This window comes from Mycteria americana, chromosome 5, assembly GCF_035582795.1.
Source record: "Mycteria americana isolate JAX WOST 10 ecotype Jacksonville Zoo and Gardens chromosome 5, USCA_MyAme_1.0, whole genome shotgun sequence".
NCBI lineage: Eukaryota > Metazoa > Chordata > Aves > Ciconiiformes > Ciconiidae > Mycteria > Mycteria americana.
The window spans coordinates 17127179-17142423 of record NC_134369.1 but is presented as its reverse complement, the minus strand read 5'-3'; the positions used below and the strand labels follow the sequence as shown (position 1 = coordinate 17142423).

The 15245-nt window shown below is 40.2% G+C and overlaps 1 protein-coding gene across 9 annotated transcripts in view; it reads left to right on the top strand.

Annotated features, from left to right (window-relative positions):
- Positions 1-15245, top strand: part of PTPN5 (protein tyrosine phosphatase non-receptor type 5) — an 89502-nt gene that overhangs the window by 23359 nt on the left and 50898 nt on the right. For 6 of the 9 annotated variants that reach the window (XM_075502300.1, XM_075502295.1, XM_075502291.1 and 3 more), the window contains one exon: positions 1494-1604. The exons of the other annotated variants lie outside the window; for them this stretch is intronic. In XM_075502300.1, the coding sequence (XP_075358415.1) occupies positions 1602-1604 (3 nt within the window). In that variant the 5' untranslated portion in view covers positions 1494-1601. The remainder of the gene's footprint in view (positions 1-1493; positions 1605-15245) is intronic. 9 annotated transcript variants of the gene reach the window in all.

Sequence of the window (15245 nt, the reverse complement as noted above, 5' to 3'; positions counted from 1 at the left end):
TGAGGGAGGGAAAGGTGTTTCTAAGTGGCTATAAAAGCATAAATACCATCTGTATGCTTCATGCCTGATTTTTCTGGTTTTAAGAATAACTTTTAGATTCTGTTTTGACACACACTGTGTACACAGACAGTATTTCTTATTCTTGGACCTACATAGTTCCTCTTTACTATGTTTGTATTACAAGTGAAAGATACATGTGTATCCAGGGCTCTACAGCAAGTTTCCTCCCTTGACTTAGTAGTCCCTTGTCCTGGGTAGCAGAGGATTGCTTAATGCTAAGATGTGCTATGTTGGTTGAGGTGATTTTTTTTGAGGAGTGCCTAACACATGACTCTGCTGACTTGCTTTTACCTGGATGCTGTCTTGTTGTATCCTGGTGTCTTCTAAGAATGTGGCTTGCTTTTAAATATGTTTTTCTTTAACATGCAGATGTGCTTATCTATATGCAGTGGTCTCCTCGTGTCCCAGTGTCAGAGGTGAAGTCTGGGTATCTAGGTGGTCTTTGATTTATTAGCACGTTCAAAACTGGAAAGATCGGTTTCTAGTGAAATGAACTCTCTGTGATTTCAACAGGACCTCTGTAGGAGAAGGTACTTTCTGGATTTAGCCCTTTATACTCTTGTTCTTCAGGATAATTCTTGATTGGGTTTGTGATGCAAAGTGTGTTGGCATCAATAGAAAGAGTTGTATTGGTTTCTGTGGGCTTTGAATGAGACTGTGGATGAACTGGCCTGATGTTCACAGTGCAAGGTGCTTTAGAAGTAAATGACAAATCATATAAGCCTTGGAGGCAGAGCACTGTATCATCTGGACAAAGAATACATCTCTGGCCCCTCCCTTAGCAGAATTTGTAGAGAAAGAAAAAGTCCTTGCAGTTTGTTAGAGCTGAATTTCTTTCTACATGTCTGCATGTTTTTACTATGCTTTGAGTGGCATGTTGGACACAGTCTCTCAGGCTATGATGGACTGTCTGTTTCCAAGTTATGTATTCAGTTAGCCCCATGGTGTGGTAGGTATGACACATTTAGCAGTCCTTCACAAATAAGTAGTAAGGGTCTCTGTCTTGTACTCACAGACCTTTAAGTACTCTCTGAGATTTTAATGAAATTGGCTGTTATGATTTCAGCTTTTTCCATATGGAGCAGATGGCTCCTAAGGGAGTTTAGCTTATGTATGGCCCCCTTTTCCTTAAATACTAAAAGACTTTATGGTACATACCCTTTGGACACCTGGAAGGCTTCAGATAGATCCCAGTTCCTATATGCAGGCAATAAGCAAAAGCAAGTGAATCAGTAACAACACAGGAATATGCTTCATCTCCTTTCCATGCTTTCCCCCACCCCACAGATCAGTGGCTTGATACTTCCTTTATGGATGAACATCACATCCTGGTCTTTTAGAGTTTATTTTCAAGAAAAATTGTGTGTAAAGGCCCTGAATGATTCTTGGACAGCTAATAGTGTTAAAGCTTAGATTTTTCACTTATTTTTTAGGATTCTAGTGCATAAAGGATGTAAATTATAATCCCACAGGACCATCTGTCCTGGAGCAGACATTAGGACTGAGCTACTATGTAACTGAAAGGACTGAGTGCATGTCAGATGGTAAGTAAGGCAAGGAAGATCAGATGTATCATACTGTCACTTCAGTACAGATGAAAAACGGTCATACACTCTTTCAGAACTTCTCCTAACCTTCTTGGAGAAAGAAAGGAACAAGGAATGAGGGGGGAAAAAAAAAAAGGAAAAATCATTGCAGATTCTAAATGTTTTGCAAAGCCCAATTAGCATGGAAGGTACTTTTTGCTAGATCTTTTTGTAGTGGACTGTATCTTTTAATCTGGCTGTGGTTCTCACATAATGCAAAGAGTCCATTTTACCTCCATTACCTACTTGATGTCTATGAAGCTTGTTTTAACTAGGATTTCTAAGGAAGCCTAAAGCATTGAGCCTTTGTCTCCTAAAAGCTCCTTAGAAAGTCCTTTTAAATTGAGTCCATAGCTGTCTCAAACATGTTTTTTATTTATTTGTGGTAAGGAGTAAGTAAATTAGTTTTGTTTAATCATCAAGGAAGTAGGTGTTTTCAGGTCATTCTGGACTTAGTTCTCAGCATATTCTGTCTCTTACCAGAAAGTGTTTCCTATATGCACAATGAGGGCTCTTAGAGCTACTGGACTTTCAATCATGCATCTGGTGTAGATAAACCTTTTTTCTTTTTATTAGTTAGAAAGCTGATCTATTTACCTTCTGGTTACAGCCTAAATATGCCTTTATGCTGCACTGGACCAGCCTTTCATACCACCTTGCAGGTATAGATGTCTTGCAGACTATTGCAGTCTGTGGTTGTTTTTATGGTACAGAAGCCAGTTCAGCTGATGCGGGTGTGCCTTTGGAATCAACTCCATGCTGCGAAGGAGGCCCAGCTTATGGAAAGTGGGTGCTGAAAGAGCCTTTATTAGGGAGTGTTTGGAGTGCAAAAACATGTTCTGTATGTGAACAAGCTGTAAGGTGAATGGGTTCATTCCACTTGCTGTATGTTTTAGTTCTGAAAAGCCCTTTATGAGCTGTGACCTTTTATTGCTTATATAAGAATCCTGAGAAACTTCAGGTAACCTACAAATAGTTCTCCTGGGTGTTCACATTCTCTTTACAGATTAGATATAAGTGGTCAGCTTTGGCTCAATGCTTGCCACTGATTTGATGGCAGAAAGGATGCACTTTCCTTTCTATAAGCTCAGAGAGTCATGCTAGTGTTCTTTACGGGCTTTGTGTTATACAGTCTTGTCCAGATCCTTTGAGGCCAGTGTTAAACCTAGGCCATAAAACATCAGTATTATTTACTTTTATATTGAGGTGGTGTGTAGGTGTGCCAAATAATTGGAAGCCTTGTTATGTTAGGACATGTACAAACATGCAGTAAATGGCAAACATGCACTTTTTGCCTCAAAGCACTTAGTCTTGATAGTTTAGCGTAAGTAAAAACATAATATTGTATGTTACCTGATCTTTATAGTCATAGACTATATTAATTTCAAAGCAAGATGTAAATGCAATTCTACTGGTTGTACAAAATAATTAATTCAGAAATCACTTTGCAGAGTTTATCAGATTTATCCCTGCATTGAAATTTGCAGTAAAATGTAGTTAAAAGTATGGAGTTAAACCATGAGTGAATTTGAGCTATCCACCAACATAGAAACCACACACCCCCCCCTATTTTTAGCTGGGTAGTTAAAAAAAAAAAAAATCACATCTATGTGGTATAAATCTGGTATATGATGCTTACGGATTCTGAGTATATTCAGAAATCTTTCACATTTCACTTCCTATTTCCTGTCCACCAATATGGCTGCTTTGGGGGGAAATGTGTGAATGGTTCTGGTAGAGTAATGGGTTTTTTTATTTTTCTTTTTTTTCTTGCCCTCCCCCCTCGGTTCATATGGGACTTCACTTCTTCCCGTTTTGTTTTCACTTAGGCTTCGACACTGCCCTAAGAGAAGTGTTCCCCTCTTTATTTGCTTCTCCTCATCTCCATTGAATTCTTCTTGGCCAAAATATCATGTGTTCATATACATAGTCTGCAGGTTGTTCATCAAAAAGATCTTTAATTCAGCAGTGGTACTGGCTTACTCTTTATATGTGGGCAATACAAAGGGAAGTTTTTCCAACAGTTTTGGTTTTATTGCAGAAAAGCTTAGCCTGGGAAAACCTGATGTGGGAGGGGAGAAAGAAAAGATCAACAATCATTTATCATGTGACATCAAAGTGGAATAGTTCCAACAAAAAAACCTGGTGGTAAAGCTTTCTAGCTGAATGTAAGCTGAAGGTCATGCATTTGCCTTCGTTTTAACATAATAGTGTCAGCATAGAAGCATTGGTAAAGTACCATGGAAGAAAGTCTGTTTGTATAGGCTGCTTCTGGCAAGCATGCTTGCTGAAAAGGCCTCGGTCTGAGGTGGCTGAACAGACTGGTTTTGGCACAAGAAGCAAAGACAATTAGAATGTGTCAATGATAGTAATTTGACTCAGGAAATGGTGTATGAAATGCAAATCCATGTCTTTAAAGTTGGTGGAAGATGCTCCAATAAATGTTTGAAGTAAAAGTTGTTGTCCAGGCATTGTCATAGGACTGTAGACTGGCCCCTATTTCAAGTTTGGCTAAGAAAAAGGGTATCATTCTGTTCAGCTGTCACAAACACACTAATAAAATTCAATATTGCAGAAAATGCTACGTAGAATGTGGCCGAAGGTTTCCAGTGTTTTACTGCCTAAGTTGAGCAATCAATAAAACACGTACAAAGAAGATATTGTCATTTTCATTGCAGGGCATGTGAGCTAATGAGACACTTCTAATGCATTGCTTGGTTAGGGTAGGTTGGAGGACAAATGTTAAACCAGTGTTCACTTTCAAATTCTGAAAAATGTCTTGGGGAAACTGTTAGGATGTGTTTGTGCCAGCCAATGAAAAGGGATGGTGAAACCATAAAATTATGGACTAGATTGAAAAATGGTCATTTTAAGTAACCAGAAGGCTATTTATTTCACAGAACTGCCTCGTGTTAGATTTTGTATGTGTTTGCATCCAACATAGCGCATGAAGCAAAAAGTGTGCAGAGTGAAATAAAACTGGATGGTGTTCCTGGAGGCTTGAAAAGTTTTGCTGTAGCTGTGAGACACAGCCATGAGCTGCTGTGGTGCAGGTGGAAAACAGGATACAGATAAAAGAGGTCACATGAGTCTGTGGGGATGAGCAAAATTAACGTGCTATTTTTGAAGGAGTGTGCACTTGGGTTGACAGTTTGAAGTTGAGGTCTTTCAGTTAAATCTTTGTTAAAGCAAGTTTATTCTGCAGCGTGTACACAAAACTCAACACTGTAGAAAATAAAACTGTAGAAAATCTCAGTCCATCTCTGAACAGCATCTAAGAATCAGAGAAATGATGAAAATGAGGTAGTTTGCAGTGCCAAGGTGAACTGCATCTGCAGGTTTGCATCTACAGGGACCCTGATTTCAACATAGAGTTAAGTTAAAACCAGTCTATTCTTTTTGACAAGTATCTGTTTGGTAGATTATCATGTGTCAGTTTTAGTTATATGGTCCTTATTGCTTTAGTACAGTTTCTTTCAGGGTTATATAAGACAATTTGTCTTCAAGGAACTTTACTTTAAGAAAGGTATTGGCTATCTGCAATACATGAGAGAGTAATTGTTGTTTCGTGTGGGCCAGATTGTAATCCCTGTTTCATTTGGTGGTGTTGCACAAATACTCCTGATGGCTTCAGGGAGATTTCTTACAAAAAGAAGAGTGAAGTGAATAAGGAAGCATTAGTCTGGCTCTGTGTGGTTTATACTGCTTCTGTTTGAGAAATAAAATATAGCAATATACTCTCGATGGAAAGAACGCTTTTCTGGGAACATAGCGGAAGGAAGAAGAGATTGTTTTCTTTACTTAATGGTTTGACAAATACAAGGTGAGAGACCATTCATTTAACATTGAGCTTTCATTACATGGGCATTCCATGATTTCACTGTAGTATTTACAAACAGTAGTCAGCATTTCTAATGAATGTTTGATTCAGAAAGAGATTTGTGCTTATGAAATGTTTGTATAGTAACATGAACAGAGTTTGTCTAACCATATGCTTGCATGTGGAATGCAAATAGAACCATGAAAAAAGCCACTCTGACTTTGGCATGAAAAATCCCACCCGTTTTCTTGTAAGGTTGTTTTTCTTCCTTTTCCATTACAAATCATGAAGAAGTGGCATTCACAGCACACTAGGTAAAAGTAGTGAAAATGTCAATTGCAACAAGGAGAATCGAAATGTAACCATGGTTAGAAAGTTTAGCATTTACCAACGGGTTAAATAGGTGGGTAACATGCATTTATCATGTGTTTATGGGTAACATGGGTAAATACTCATAGCAAAATTTTGTCTTTGTCAAGATCTTAAAGGAAGAGCAATGACTTGGAAGGTAATGTTTTGAAGATGTGTTTTGTGTTGCATACCTTTATGAAGGGCTGGACAAGTTCTTAGGCATTTTTTTTAAAAATTCTTCTTGTACTTGATCCTTTCTCAAGCTGGACAGGTAGCAAGTGAGTTGACTTGATGCTCTTCCTTCTGTCCTGTGCATAAAACGGTTTTCTTGCCTCGTACCAAGTACGGAGTATAACTCTGGTAAACTGGCATTTGTAACTTAGAGACTTGAACCTGTTGACGCTGTCCCCCAATGTATGCTTGTTCCTCTGCCAGCTCCATTAGCCCAGCAGAGCAGTCACAATATCAAGGATATCTTTTTGTTTAATAGCAAAGACACTACTCTGTTATTCAGACTGGGATTTTATGAGGCATTTAAGGAAACTGATTGTTTTCTGCTGAAGGTCCAGTGGAAGTTGGAATCCTTTGGTCACCTTTCAGGCATCCTGTATGAAGACACAAGAGAATCCATTTTCTGGCAGGTCTCTGGGTCTCTGTATCACTAAGTGACTTTCTAGGTCACCATGGAGAGATTGCAATTGATCATGTCACCGTAACTAGAAAACTGTGAAGCTGGCTGGTCTCTGGCAATGCTGACAGTTTGGTGTTGGTAGAGTATGCATTTTCAAATTATGAACTGCTACGAGGGTTTATTTTGAACTTCAAAAGGCCTGGCAGGCCACATCAACTGGATGAGAGCATACAGGTTTCTGCAGACAGCAGTTTGTAGTGGTGTGTTGTGGTGTGTGCTATCATCTTCAACCGAACAGCCCAAGTAAAAGATATACACAGGCTGATCTAGCACAGTGTTTTGGTGCAAAGCTCCAGCTTGTGATTTGAGTTTCCACAGCAAGGTATTCTAACCACTATGCTGCTGCTTCCCCAGCAGCTGAGGGTTTTTCCTGGATTTCCACAAGGATGTACATCTGTTTTCCTCCAGGTGCATTCCACCGTGCCTCTTTCTTTCCCAGACAAACGCTGCATTTCCAGTTGCAGTGGCAGAGTGGTTTGTTGCGTTTTTTTTTCCAAATTGATAAGATGAAGCTGCCTCTTGTTTGCTTGATAATGCTGTACTGTGCTTGCAATGAAAAAATAACCAAATGAAGTGGAATGCACCCGAGTTTGGGCTCACATATTCATTTGACCACACCAATGAACAGAGTTTGTCTAACCATATGCTTGCATGTGGAATGCAAATAGAACCATTTTGGTTTCAGTCTTTGGACTTTAATACAAGAATGTCACTTGAAAAGCTTAAAGATTCATCAAGAATCATGAGCATATCTTGACAGCACATTGAGGCATACTTAATACGGTATGACCCAGGAGTACTAGCAGAAGTAGGCAGCTGTATTTCAAAGGTGGATCACAGAGCTTGTTTTTTAAGACAGTTTCTGGCACTCCCTAGGAAGACTGGGATCCTAAGTCCAAGGTAAAAGTATATTCTACTATGTCTTCACTAGTATACAGGCAGCAAAATAGTGTCTTTGGGCTGTCACTCTTCTCCAAGTATTATTCAGGACTGTTCTGTCAGTCTTTCTTTCACCATTTATATTAGGGCAGTCTTCCCCTCATGTGCTCTTGCCTGTCTGTAGCTCCCACCTTTTAAGCTTGATCTTCAACAGTAGGGACTGTCACAGAAGATACATCTGACCATGTGCTTTATCTGTGTTAGAGTGAGATCTGGGTGGCATCATCCTTCTGTCTTTTTTCCTGGTTTCTGATGAAGGAAATGTGGGCATATGGACCCAAGGAGAGCAACAGCAAACTCCAGTTACAACCCTGCTCTGGATGGTCGTAGGGGGGAAGAATCATGGTTGTAGTTTGTTCCTGCTGTGCAGTTAGATGTAGCTGTGCAGTTAGATGTAGCAGCCTATGCACATGCACCATGACAAAAAACAGGTGGGACATGGTGGGATATTCCCTGAAATGGCATTTCTTGGCTTGGCATGTCTACCTCTAAGGCCATGTTCCACCCTTGTGGGAGCTGACAGAACTGAGGTTATATTAGGCCCTGGCTAGTTCTGTAATATTTCCCTACATGGGACTTTCTCAGGTTTTGTGCAGGTGTAAATATCATAAACATTGCTGTAGTTTAAGACCTAGAATGTTGGGCTGTCCTCAGACTTCCCAGTTTGTAGTGCTTGATGTTCTCACAACTGCACCTGTGTTTCCTGAATTGTGAGTGACAAACAGACATGCATTTGTGTGCTGTATTCACAGACGCAGAATTAAAGGAAGCAAAAGCATATGGTAGGCAGCAGTTTGAAAAGCATGCCAATCTCGGTTTTAAAAGCAACTGTGCAGTATTATCTCATTGTCTTTCAGTGTGAAATAGATTCCATATTTTGAAGCCACTTTTGAAAATGGTACTAAGGCCCATCCTTTGAAAAAACTATTAAAATTGTTTCAGCAGAACTAGGGTTCTATCTGGCTGGATTGGGGATTTCGAAAATTTCCCTAGACCTTTTGAAAATCTGGCCTGTTGATGCCCTAAATCATTTAGGGATGAGGTACCCACCATCATGTTTCCCACTAGAAAAATTAATCAAAATCCATGTCTGATTTCTGCAGCTTTGCCTTTGAAAATTTCCATTAAGAGCTGACAGTGGCAATTGGGAAATGACAATCACAGAAAGGTTTAACTAGATTTTTTTCCTGCTTCAGAGTTTAGAGCAAGGTATTCCAGAGGAGAGAGAGGGAAGACTCTCTACCCTAACTCTGAGGTTACTTAATCCCCAAGAGGAAGGAAGTTTTCAGTGTACTGCAGTTCTTGCATATGCTGCCTTGTTTGATTTGAGCTACTGCCAGACGCTGTTTTTAGTCTCCACTCAATCCTTCTGCCAGGCTTTCACACTCCTCCTCCTCCTGTGGGCTTCTCTTCTATGGCCTTGTATTTATTTTCCTTCTTTCATCTCTTCTCTTATCAGATATCCTCATTTCCATTATTCTCAAACATACTCACACCTTCTTTTGTCACTTTTGTCACCTTTATTTTATCTTCTCCTTTCTCTGCTTCTTGCTGCTAGTCTAGTTGTCTAGTTTAACTTTCATCTTTCATGTTACCTGATGAGTGTGGTTTTGTAGAACCTGGTTTAATGTCATAGAACAGACATTTTAGAGGTCAAAAGTACCAAAGGACCTGTTTCAGGGATGTGGGATCCAAAATGGTGCAGTGTTTTGAATTGGGCACGTACCAAATTTTGTTCATGCCTCACGGTCACTGTTTGGGTTGGTGGACTAACGGGTTGATTAATGGACAAACTAATAACATATCTACATGCTGAAATAAGCTGAAAGTCAGCCTGGTAAAAATGCTAGTCATTTTTGAGGACAGAACCTTGCTGACATATCTGTTTGCAACAGTCTTTATAAGACTCTCTTTTTTAGCTGAAGCAAACCACCCTTTGGAAGTCTAGTGTCTGTCATCATAGTATCTCAAACCTCTATTGCTTTTGGAAATCATGCTTTCTAGACCTCTGCCTTACCAGTTTACAGATTGAGGTTTCGTGCTTTCCTTATGTCTGGTGGTGACATCTCTGTCACCATGGGAAAATGCAAGAAACCTCAATGAGAAAAGTATTTCAATAAGGATAGCATTAAGAAGAGGGTGGGAGGGGAATACCATCCCCAAGAATTAGAGGTTTTAATGATGGACTATTTTCTTCATTGCATCACAGTTCCCTCTCAGAAAAGAAGTCTTGGGAACCTGAGACTTGCTTTATCTTTGTGCATCTTATCTCTTTCCACCTACTCATAATCTCTGATCTTTGTTAATCTGGATCTGCTCTGCATGTTCACAGGGAAAAGTTCTTAAAGGAAAGAGGAGGGACCGCAAGGACTGAGAAGTCAGCAAAGCTGATGGAGAGCAGGCATTGAGTCGTGCTCAACTGTAGAAAGGCAGTGAGGAGCAGTCTCCCAACACTGCTGCCTGACAAGAGTTGTCAGAGCAGAGGTGATCATGACATGGTCTCACCTGGTTGTTAGGTTTGCAGCTGCATTTGTGTTGGACTAGGAAATCTGGGTGAATGCAACCTGGGAGTTCCCCATGGCCCTTTCACCACAAAATGCGCCTTCCAGTTGAGATCTGGCTATGTTGCAAAAAAGAGCCATATTCAAGCATGTTATTGAGGGAAAGAACAGGAAGGGGAGTCTGTCTGGGTGAACCTTCCTTAGGAGCATTCAGAGTGGAACTGAGGAGCTTCAGCTCTCAGATTTAGTGGAGAAAGGAGAGATTCTGGCACTCTGTGAGAAGAACTTTTGGGAGGACAGAAGAGGAGTTGAGTAAATATTCATAGAATCGTAGAATTGTTTAGGTTGGAAAAAACCTTTAGGATCATCAGGTCCAACCGTTAAGCTAGCACTGCCAAGTCCAGTGCTAAACCATGTCCCTAAGCACCACATCTACACTTTTAAATACCTCCAGGGATGGTGACTCAACCGCTTCCATGGGCAGCCTGTTCCAATGCTTGACAACCCTTTTGGTGAAGAAAGGTATTGACACATTTGACTTTTTTGGGGTGCATTTTAGCAACATCTGTCAAGCTTCCTTTAAAAATCCCCAGCCAGCTATGGCTTAACTGTGAATATTTTCCATAATTACTTCCCAGCTTAAGGAATTGGCATTTTAATTTCACAAACAAATCGACCAGCTTATTAGATTCATCCACCCGCTCATGGAAATGGAAACCCAATAGATGGAGTTTCTTCTCATGTGCTTTGCCATCATAGCTTTCTGGTTTCATCTAAGCTTTAAATAGTCTATTCGGTTCAGGTTTTATGTTGCACTGTATTCCATATAATTTCATCCCTGAAATTGCACCCACCACTACGATATGTGCTAGCACTGGGTTGTTAGACTGTTCTCACCATGGGATCTGAATGCCTCTTCACTGTAGTCTATTTGGCTTCTTGCGTGCTGCACCTCATGCTGTGGCAGCAAGCTGCCTGGATATTACTATATTGTGGTTCTTTGCACCTACCAAAGAGCATGAATGCTTATCAGGTGTCCTTAATAACATGAATCTGGCATTGCTTTATTTTCAACTCAGCTGTTTAGCTAAAAGAACGTGTTGTTTAAAAGAAAAAAGCAATTTCACCTGAATGTAAATGGCCAAATGGAATTTTATTTAGTGCTTACAATAGAGGCCATTTGCTGTTGATGATTGCCATCATGGCACGCTTTAAGTGAGAACAAACATACTGCCCCCCTCCAATACACACAGGCCTTTTTTCCTAACAGATTTATTCATTAAGCATATGTTCAAAGACTACAGCTATTACCACTTTTAAATAGAACCATTTTTTCATTGCTTTTCATAGATACAATGCCACAGTGTTATGAAAAACCCATTAACGTTCCAGATTTAATTAACTAACATATTTTATTAAAACTCCTTTCTGCTCCAGCAGTTGTTTGACAATAGGCAGATAAATACTGTAAGTTGGAGACTGACCTTCAAATGACAGCCCAAAGTTGCTGCTTTGCAAAGTCTTTAGCAGTTTGAATGCCTTTGTCTTCCCTATATGTATGTTAAAAAGGTCTCTTCTTAGCCCAGAAATATGAGGGGAGGTGGTTAGGCTGAAAGGCTTGGTCCCAACTCCCTTGCACAGGCAACATTCCTGCTGAAATAGGTAAAAGTTTCATCTGACCAATTTTGCAGGCTTTCAGGAAGAGGGATGGCACACCTGAAAGACAGTAAATGCCTTCCATTTTGTACGCCGTCTGTGGGAGACAAAGATAAATACAGAAAGCCTTCTCAGAATAGGTCATTTTTTTCTGACATGTTCATGCTGGGGGTCTCAAAATGGCCCCTTTTAGCACCCTGTGTGCTCACTGTACTGCCATGTGCTCACTGGTACTGGCAGGTTCTGAATGTCCTTTGCCAGGACACTGAAAAGCCTGTGCTGTTTTCCATAGGGGAAAATTCTTGGGCAACAGCTCTTAGGTGAAGCTTCCCTTGTTCTTGAGGTTTTTCTGCATGCTACTGAAGTGCTATTCCTATTGGATGCACATATGGATTCAGTGATGCTATGTCTTTTCAGTTGGAAAGACCATTTCAAATCTGTAGAGGTGAAAGGATGGACTATAATCTTATAATTATCCCCCAAAAGTAGGACTTGATATTTCCTTGATTCGTCTTTTGTGTCTCTGCTCAGCGTATCTGAAATAGATCACAGTGCTTCTACCTGGGCCATGCATAAAAAGTAGCTCTTGTCCATTCTGCTTATGATCTTCCCAGCTTAATTAATGCTACCTTCAGGAAAAAGGACCAAGAGAGTGTGTTGGACATAGCTGTCACTGGGAGTTGAGGGGTGCAAGGAAATGTCTTCTAGTAGAATCTGGCCCCTGTGGAGGAAGACAGAGGTGGGGTGGGTTTGAAAGTGCTGCTTTGGTCCTTAGAAGCTAAGAACAAGATTTACAAGATTACTCAGTGCAGGTTTAACTTCTCCATATTGAGTCAAGTGTATACCTCAGTGTGGGAAGAGACTTGGTATGAGGCATTTGGCATTTTCTGTTAATGCAGATGAAATGTTCTGGATAGGAATATAACTGTGTGGATGAAATCTTGCTTCCCATTGACACATAATGTCACTCACACTTCAGAAGGAACACACTATGGAAGGCAATTGACTACCTGTATTTCAAAATATATTATATGCACAGCAGTGTTTCAACATGGATACAGAACAGTGGGGCAACTAGGAGTCCATAAAGATAGGTTTGGTGCCTTTGTGGTGACCTGAGTTATAAATGTTATGAAATCAGGAGCTCCTGAAAAGGAAGAAATGCTTTAATCAAGGTCTGAGAAAACAATGTTTTGAATAGCCCCAATTTGTGTTGCACAGATGAGGTGGTAAAATAACTTGCTGTCTTTTCATCCTCAGAATAGGAGATACCATGAGACCTTTTATACCTGTAGCAATGGAAGGTTTTAAGTGTACCTCCTTAGCGGCTCTGCCTACCACAAATGCAGCATACCTGCCACCTGCTTCCATGTAACATCAGATCGTATTCAAGTCCTCTCCAGAATGGTCTTGGTTTAAGGTATCGAAGAGCATTTCCACACTGTTTGCTGGAGTACAGAACAAAAATCCCTGGGCTAGCTGATACCAAGCTGGCCCTGAAGCTAGAAGTAGAAATGCTACGCTGATGCAGGATCCAAAATGATGTCTCCACAGAACTTTGCTTACCACCTTGCGGACCTGCTGATTAATGTCAGCTCTTGCTAAGGTAACTCGGCATGAGGCTGTGTGGCGTGAGGTATAGTCACCACAGATCAAGCAGAGCCTTGGGATGCATGCGTCCACAAGAGGTGTATTTCTTTAGATTGTTTTGTAGAGTGAAGCTCATGACTGCACGCAAGTGGTGCAAAATCCTCCCAGAATAATTGCAAAGCTCATCATCAGTGTGTGCTTTTTTCGTCTCACCTTCTCTGACATAGATCTGTAACAACTTGTGCATGTCTGCTTATCTATCTAGACAAAACATTGCTCTGTGCGTGTTCCCTCACTGGGAAGAGGATGAGAAGGCAAGCTGTTATATTTTTTTAGTTCACTACTTAAGGCTGTGTATCCATGTTGATGAGCACAGTATAGGAACCCATATAGACTAGACACAAGTAAACGAAGTGGACTGTTACCTTCCTTTACATGCACTGTTCACTTTTTGTGCTGTTACGTGGTTAGCTAGGGAGAAGGAGAGATTAATGAGACCGTTATACTTACCACATTTTAATAATCTAAGCATGCCCCTAACATGAAGGGACTGCAGTTACAGAGGTAGCAGAGCACAGAACTGGAAGCAATGATATTTAATTGTGCAGGCTTTGCATTTTGGCCCATAACGGAATATCCCTGGGTGGAAATAGCACACTAGTACAGACATAAAATTGAGTGTGGACATCCTGTTTCTAGATGTCCACGCCCTTATCTATACAAGTGCTTGTTCTGGAGCCTAAGTTATAGTATCTGAATGATACCATTACTTTCTGAGGAAGCCAAGCAGTGCAAGCATAGCCTTTTTAAATGCATGAAAGTGAAATGCTTATACTTGGGATAGTACCTTTGAGGCATGTATCAGGTTTGTGGCTGAAGATGATTGTTGAGACTGGTCTTGATATAATTTACTTTGCTCAGGAAAGAGAATGTCTTTGAAATAAATGTTAAATGTGATAGTGGCTTTTCTAAATGTTTTTGCTGAAGGCTCCAGGGCATGAGATTTTAGTCACTTAGTAAAGCAGGCTATACCCAAATGAATTACATCAAAATGTTCACATTTGAACCTGGCAGGAAGCTGGCATATCACCCATCTGCTTCAAGGTGCAAACCCTCTCATTCACCAAAGCCAAAAGCAGTTTCAATACCTACAGGACACCAGGCTAGTAAGTCACTGAAGATAAATCAGAAACACACAATGGTATTAGCATTAGAACTGTAGAAGTTATTCATTTATGAGAAGAAATATGCTTTTTTTCAAGCAATACAAGTGTGCTAACACCAATTCAGAGGATAGTAGTATGACTAGTAAATTTAAAAGTGCTTGAAACCAGAACGTGCTTGTTTCTTTTAATTGTCAGATTCACTCTTGTATCGCAGAGGCCGTTTGACTGGTTTATATTATTGCTGCTATTTTTTTATTATGCCTTCAGGCACTTTTAAGTATATCCTGTAGTTAAAGGCTAAAGGCACAAAAATTATAATTTGGGTTTGGGAGGGGAGAGTTGGTTATCCTGTTTCAGAATGAGAAGTACAGGGTTGAATTCTCTATCTGCATTGTTGTTCTGCTGTTGACAGTTCTCCCTGGCTATGTTGTCTGTGTAAGGCTGATTCGTGAGCAGTCAAAGCTCTTTAACTGTGGAATTACAGAGCTGCTTTATGGGTTTCCATTTTCAGTGTTAGGGAGTTTGCAGGCTGAGAATAATTTGGGACAACCAACTCCACTGAAAGTCAACTTGCAGTCTGTTTATAAAAGCTCAAGGCACCTCCAAAATTATCACCAGGCACTTGAAAATTTTCACTGAAGAAAACAGTATAACAAAGAAATGTATTCTTTATAAAAAAAAGAAAAAAATTGCATCTAACTGTTAAGCAGTAATCGGACAGACCTTCTGTAAGGGCTTTAATAGGAAAGGAGGAAAGAGCCTTGCGCAAAAAACAAAAGAAGCTTTGAATAGAGCCCTGATTGAAAGATGGCAAATGCTAATTATGTATGGGTGTGATAGAAGTTAATATTCACTGTCTCTGCCCGCCAAGGGTCTGCATTAACT